Consider the following 6,446-nt stretch of genomic DNA (forward strand, 5'->3'; position numbering starts at 1 on the left):
TATATATATATATATATATATTATGGAGTATAATTATACAAATTTTACTATAATGTATAATTATGAATTTTATATTTGCTCTACGAAGGTCGTCCTTTATTAATTAAGTAGTGAAGTGAAGCTGGAACCTCATTATGTCCTTATTTTTTGTGAAATCTGAGAACGTGTCATTTGCTAAAGTGGTTGGCGTCATTTGTACTCTATTATTATAAATAATAAATAGAGATAGAGTGAATGACATATAATTAATTAATTATATTGGTGAAAAAAGATGTGATGAAGAGAAAATACGAGAATGAGAAATTTGTTTCTTTGCCCTTCCTGTTGAGTGGATCTGATGAAACTGAGAGTGAGACTGGAAAAACTTCTTTTATCAAAACCACTTTTCATGGACTCAATGCTCTATCAGGTTCTTTTCTTGTCACTTTCCAATTATGCATTATTAATGTTAGCACCTTCCTTTTAAATTATCTCTATTCTTTCTTCACCAAAATACTTTTGATAAATAATTAATCCAAGATTTTATTTGTATTTAAAACAAATTATAAGTATGTATGTTAGTACTATATATCTATGATCAGTTTCTTCCCCTCTGAGTAAACTGGAAATTGTTTCGCATGGGGAAGCAATGTTGCTTCTCCTTTTAGAATATAATGAATTTGAGGAAAAGCTTAAAATAGTCCTTCATCTTTGGGTTGAGTGTTGGGTTAAGACTCAAAATGATTGTTGATTTTTATTCGAAGTACTAATAGTTTCTCATGTTTGAAATATTAGTGCACTTTTGATCTTTTCCTAAAATTTTGTCTATTTTTTAATATTAATTTTGTCCAAAATTTTATATAAAAAATTTCCAATTGTCTTTTTTGACATTTAATAGAAATAATAACTTTATCCGAGAGAAATGATAAGAAAAACACATTTTTCTGTTCACGAAAAATATTACTGCAGCTAACTAAGAACATTTTAACATTTGAATTTGCAGGAAAAGAAAAAATTGTAGTATTGCACGTGAAATTATTGTGATGAACCTCTCGACTTTACCTGTAATACGATTTCTACTAAATAAAACAAAGTGTTTTTCTTCTCACATTCTTTGATGTGGAGTTGTTCTTTCTACTAAATATATAAAATGACGATTGAATATCCATACATTGGTTACAAATAAATCAATGCAAAAAAATAGGTAAAATTTTGGAGGAGAACCAAAAGTGTACCAATATTGCAAACAAAAGGAACTATTATTGCTCAATGTAAAAATTCGAAAATCACTTTGAGCCTTAGCCCCTATTTTATCCTTTCCCCTAATGAATTCAATAGCTCTCTTAAAAAAATATATAAATGGGAAATTTAAATATGTCGTCTAACTTTTAGCTTTGACAAAAAAATTATTTATATTCTTATTAAAAGTTTGAATTATCTATATTATTTTCATGCACATCATTATTCAATGTTCGATTAAGTTTATTTTCCCTTTGTTCAATATTTTGTAATCTGACAAACTTAGCAAAATCTACCGTTGTCTTCTTATAAAGATCAATTTCATTTTTTTTTTGTCTTCCGTCAAAAATTTACATTATTGATATTCTTACCTGATGACTTAATCTATAAATATGACTATGGGTGTACATAGGTCGGTTCGATTTGATTTCTTATTTTAAAAAATCTAAATCAATTATGTCGATTTATCAAATCTAATCAAACCAAACCATATAAAGTCGGTTTTTTCGATTTCGATTTTAGTTGGTTCTTTCGGATTTTTTCAATTTTTCGATTTTTTCAATTTTTACAACTATACCGCATTTGAAAATGCGATAAACATTTTTTCACTTAAGTGTGTGATAAACTAAACTTAAAAAATGTTAAGTGAATAGAATTTTTTGAAAAGACTGTCAAAATTTACATGATTACAAAATATTTTTTTTGAAATATCAACGCTCATTATGCTAAACTAATAAGATTAAAGGCTAGATGCAAACTGAATACAAAAAATATTTACAAAGTAAATTATTGACTTTGAATTTGAAAAAGTATAACAATATAAATTATAACTTTGGATTTTAGCAAAAAATAAAACATTTACAATTTTTACAAGTCCAAATTTAAAATATAATAGATAAACATTGAAAACTATAAACTAACTTAAAATATATTAACAAAGTAGATGATATATAATATTTCTTAGTAATAAATAATATATATATAATATTTACAAGATTTTACAAGCCCAAATTTAAAATAAGATATATAAAATTGAAAACTATAAACTAACTAAAACTAAATAATATTTATATGTAAATAATTTTATCTATAATTAAAATAAATTATANATATATATATATATATATATATATATATATATATATATATATATATATATATATATATATATATATGCACACACACGTTGAAAACTATAAACTAACTAAACATATATTAGCAAAGTACATTATAAGTAATACTTTTTAGCTATAAATAAAACAAATTATATATATGTATATATACAAAATTTTACAAATCTAAATTTGAAATAAAATATATAAAATTGAAAATCATAAACTAACTAAAAATATATCACCGAAGTAGATTCTATGTAAATAATATTTTTATCTATAAATGAAATAAATTATATATATATATATATATATATATATATATATGTCGGTTTGGTTTGAGTTCGGTTTGATTTTTTTTTTCTAATACTAAACCAAACCAAGAGTGGTCGATTTTTTTTTCAATCGCCAAACCAATCAAACCAAATCATAAGTTATTTTTTTTTCAATTTGATTTGGTTCATCGATTCGGTTTGACTTAATGATTCGATTTATACACCCCTAAATATGACAATATTTCTTTGAAATCATATATAACAAATCATTAAAAATAAATTAGTGATTTCGATTTAAAAAACTAAAACTTTAAAAGAAAAAAATATATGTATATATATATTTTTTTCCTTAAAATTTGACTTTAGACTCTTATCTTGTTGAATATCCTGCTTGGACAACTCATTGGACATTCTTTGGCAAAATACCATATTCCCAATTGGATCACTCATATGGAGGAGATCCCCTCCAGTGATAAGTGGTCCACTATTATCTGCTAACATGATTGATATTGTCTGTCAGTCTCTATTTATATATAGGCTTAAGTCATCGATAGCCACTTAAAGTTGTCCGCAAATTTCACTTAGACACCTCTTCTTAGGCTTGTTCCAATTGAACACCTAGACAACAAATTTTTTTACCTATTAAACCCTTTTTGCTGACATGGCAAAGCGTTTGTAGTACACACAAAGAAAGGAGCGTGAAAGCATAACTTTTCAGTAAAAAAAAAAGATTTTATATCTTCTTCTTCTTTGAGAAAGCTCATCACCATTTTTCCATGGCAAGCTGCAACCATCACCGCTCATAATTCTGCAACCATCACCACTCATAATTCTTTCTCCTTCTTTTTCGATTTTCAGTCATTCTCTTTCTCCAATACACCAGCTTATTAAATCGGTTGCTATCATCCACAAGTCTACCATTGTCAAACAACCTTAGCCTTTCAAACAACCAACTACACATTCAAATTTGCCACCGTAAGTTTTTCAGCCGTAAAAAATGTTATCTCTGCTGCCATCAAAAGTATCTAACCTTGTTCATCTATTTTGTCAAATTAAACCCAAACATAAATTAAATAAAAATCTTAAAATAAAAGAAAAACAAAAAAAGGAAGAAGATGAAACAGAGATTCCTTTCCTTTGAAATGGGATGTTAAGCAAATTTCATTAAATAAAGATTAAAAAAAATTAAAATAACGAGCAATTAGTGATCAATCATCTTTTTACTTTACTTTAGTGTTCATTATTTCCGGCAAACTCCAGTTTTTGGGGCAAGAATAATATGAATTTGAAATTATTCTTTGAAATTGTTAATTTATTTAAATTTTAAAGAACTGACAACACAAGAAGAAAAAAGAACATCAATAAATCTAAATGAAGTTTGAGGATAAGAGTAAGATTCAAAAATGGTAGTCTATGGTGTATTTGGGGAAGGTTATGGAGAAAGAGGAGAAGGGTAATGGTGATTTTCTTTTTCTTTTATTTCTAAAAAAATATATAATTTTTCCTTATTATTTTTTTAGTTATTCTAGGTCCAATACCACGTGTCTTCTTTTAATTAGTTACTATGCCACATCACCAGCAAGTGTATAACACACACTCTCTTATTTCAGCTGATTGTCTATAAAGTGTTTGATAGGTAAATTTTTTTATTAGTACGGGGGTTCAATTGGAACAAGCCTAAGAAGAGGTGTTTAAGTGAAATTTGCGGACAACTTTAAGTGGCTATCGATAACTTAAGCCTTATATTTATGTAATGATGTTTGATTGAAAATGATGTCTATAAATTTTATTAGTAAATCACCTTAATTGATTGTTTTATATTCTATTATCTATTAATAAAAGAAAAAAAAGTTTAAGTATGTAATTAAATTTTGAGAAGAAAAATTATTTGTCGTTCATTAAATGTTTGATCTATTTATTTTATTTTTATTTAAGAAAAAAAAAGTTCATTCAAATAGAGTAGTGAATAATAAAACAGGATGTTGACTTTGTCTCGTTAATATGTTTTTACTGTTTAGATCTTTCCATCTTTATCGTTATATATCTAGACTAGAGCTGTCATGAAAATTGATATATCGAATGAATCTGTCTTTATTGGTTTGTTAGTTTGAATTATTGATTTAACTATTTTTAAACAATTATCTAATAAAAATATACTTTTAAATTTTAGTTAATGTTCAACAGGATAATTCAATAAGATAATATTGAAAAAAGAATTATTTATTCCAGACTATATAATAATTTGTCTCAATCTCATTTTTAATTTGTCTTTTTCTCCTTCATAGCAACTTACTTGAGCCTCCAATAAACATGGTAACCACCAAATTTGCTCATCAATAACCATATTGAAATTACCGCATCACTAGGTTAATCTATACACCAAAATTTAGAGAGCAGTTCTATGAATCCAAAATCTTAATGCAAATATAAGCTTCCATAATTTTAATATGATTTTTCTTCAATAAACCCACAAAATTATTTGTAATTACTTGCAAATGTTGTTAACTAATTTCTCTCAAGGTGCATCAGAGAAGTTTTACAAATCTTAATAGATAAATTTAATTGATATTTTTTAATTAAAATTTGCTGCTATGAATTTTTTATATAAGAACCACAATTTTAAAAAATAAAAAGTATCATTAAACCATTTTCTCCCGCTTAACCCGACCTTAAAAAATATAATATTGAGTCTTTTTACTACTACTGCGTTTATTTCTGGTTATCCATTGTTGTTTCACGGAGGTATTGAGGTATTCACCTTCTGGGTTTTCTTTATTTCTTTTTTATAAATACCCATTTCAGATCTTTTTTTTTTTAAAAAAAAAAAAAGAAGTTGCTCTAGGAATTAGGTAAGAATAGTGAAAAAGATTCATTCTGGCTTGTTTTATTCATTGCTTCCAATCAATCAAGATTTTTGTTCCTGATACACAACCATTCTTCTGTTATTTTGGAAAGTGAAGAAAATTCTATTTAGAAAAGGAGAAAGAGTAAAACTCTTCACATTTTGAATCTAGAGCTTTCATATTCAGTCATGCAAAACTCTTCAAACCATCAACGAACTTAGGTGCTCCCTAAAGTCGTATAATTAGCCCCTGTGCCATTAAAACCATTGCTTGGCCCCCATATTTTTAAAATAATAATTCTTAATGTAATTTTAAAAAAATGATTTATAGGTACTATGAGTGCTATGTTTTTCTAGTAAATTGTATATGAGATGAATATAGGATTGAGTTTCGGAAGAAACGATTTGATAAAAATACATATTGATAACAAATAACAAAGTTCCTTGAAATTAGAGTTGATTAGTCTATATATATATATATATATATTATATTATATAATTTGAATTTCATAAGAAACAATTTGATGGAAATGCACATAACGAAATCACAAAGTTTCTTGAAATTAGAGTTGATTAATTGAAGCATATGAAAATATTGATTACTTATTTAGAGGTAAATTGAGATCATTAGGAGTGTGTTTGGTATGAAGGAAAATATTTTCTGAAAAATGTTTCCAATTTTCTCATGTTTGGTTGGCGCAAAAGTTTTGGAAAATATTTTCCAAATCAACTCATTTTCCTCAAAATTAAGGAAAATGACTTCCCTTCAAAAATTAACGAAAACATTTTCCAAAGCTCTTATCCAATTTCAAATTACATTTTTTTTTTGAAAAACATAAATTTAAAAAAAATATATTTTCAATTTCAAAATTTTATATTTTCACCGATCTCTGACCACCCTCCCCCCCCCAACACCACCCCTCCCCAAAAAATTAATTTTACTTTTAAAAATATTTTCAACTCCAAATTTTTATTTTTAAGCTCCTACCTCCCCCCCCC

The 6,446-nt window shown here is 26.1% G+C and overlaps 1 protein-coding gene across 1 annotated transcript in view; it reads left to right on the top strand.

Annotated features, from left to right (window-relative positions):
• Nucleotides 1-193: 193 nt before the first annotated feature.
• LOC107013898 (amino acid transporter AVT1J-like) overlaps nt 194-6,446 on the top strand; it is a 17,326-nt gene continuing 11,073 nt past the window's right edge. The window contains exon 1 of the mRNA XM_027915485.1: nt 194-409. Coding sequence (XP_027771286.1) covers nt 277-409 — 133 coding nt within the window. The 5' untranslated portion in view covers nt 194-276. The remainder of the gene's footprint in view (nt 410-6,446) is intronic.

Source organism: Solanum pennellii, chromosome 3 (genome assembly GCF_001406875.1).
Source record: "Solanum pennellii chromosome 3, SPENNV200".
In the NCBI taxonomy this organism is placed as follows: Eukaryota; Viridiplantae; Streptophyta; class Magnoliopsida; order Solanales; family Solanaceae; genus Solanum; species Solanum pennellii.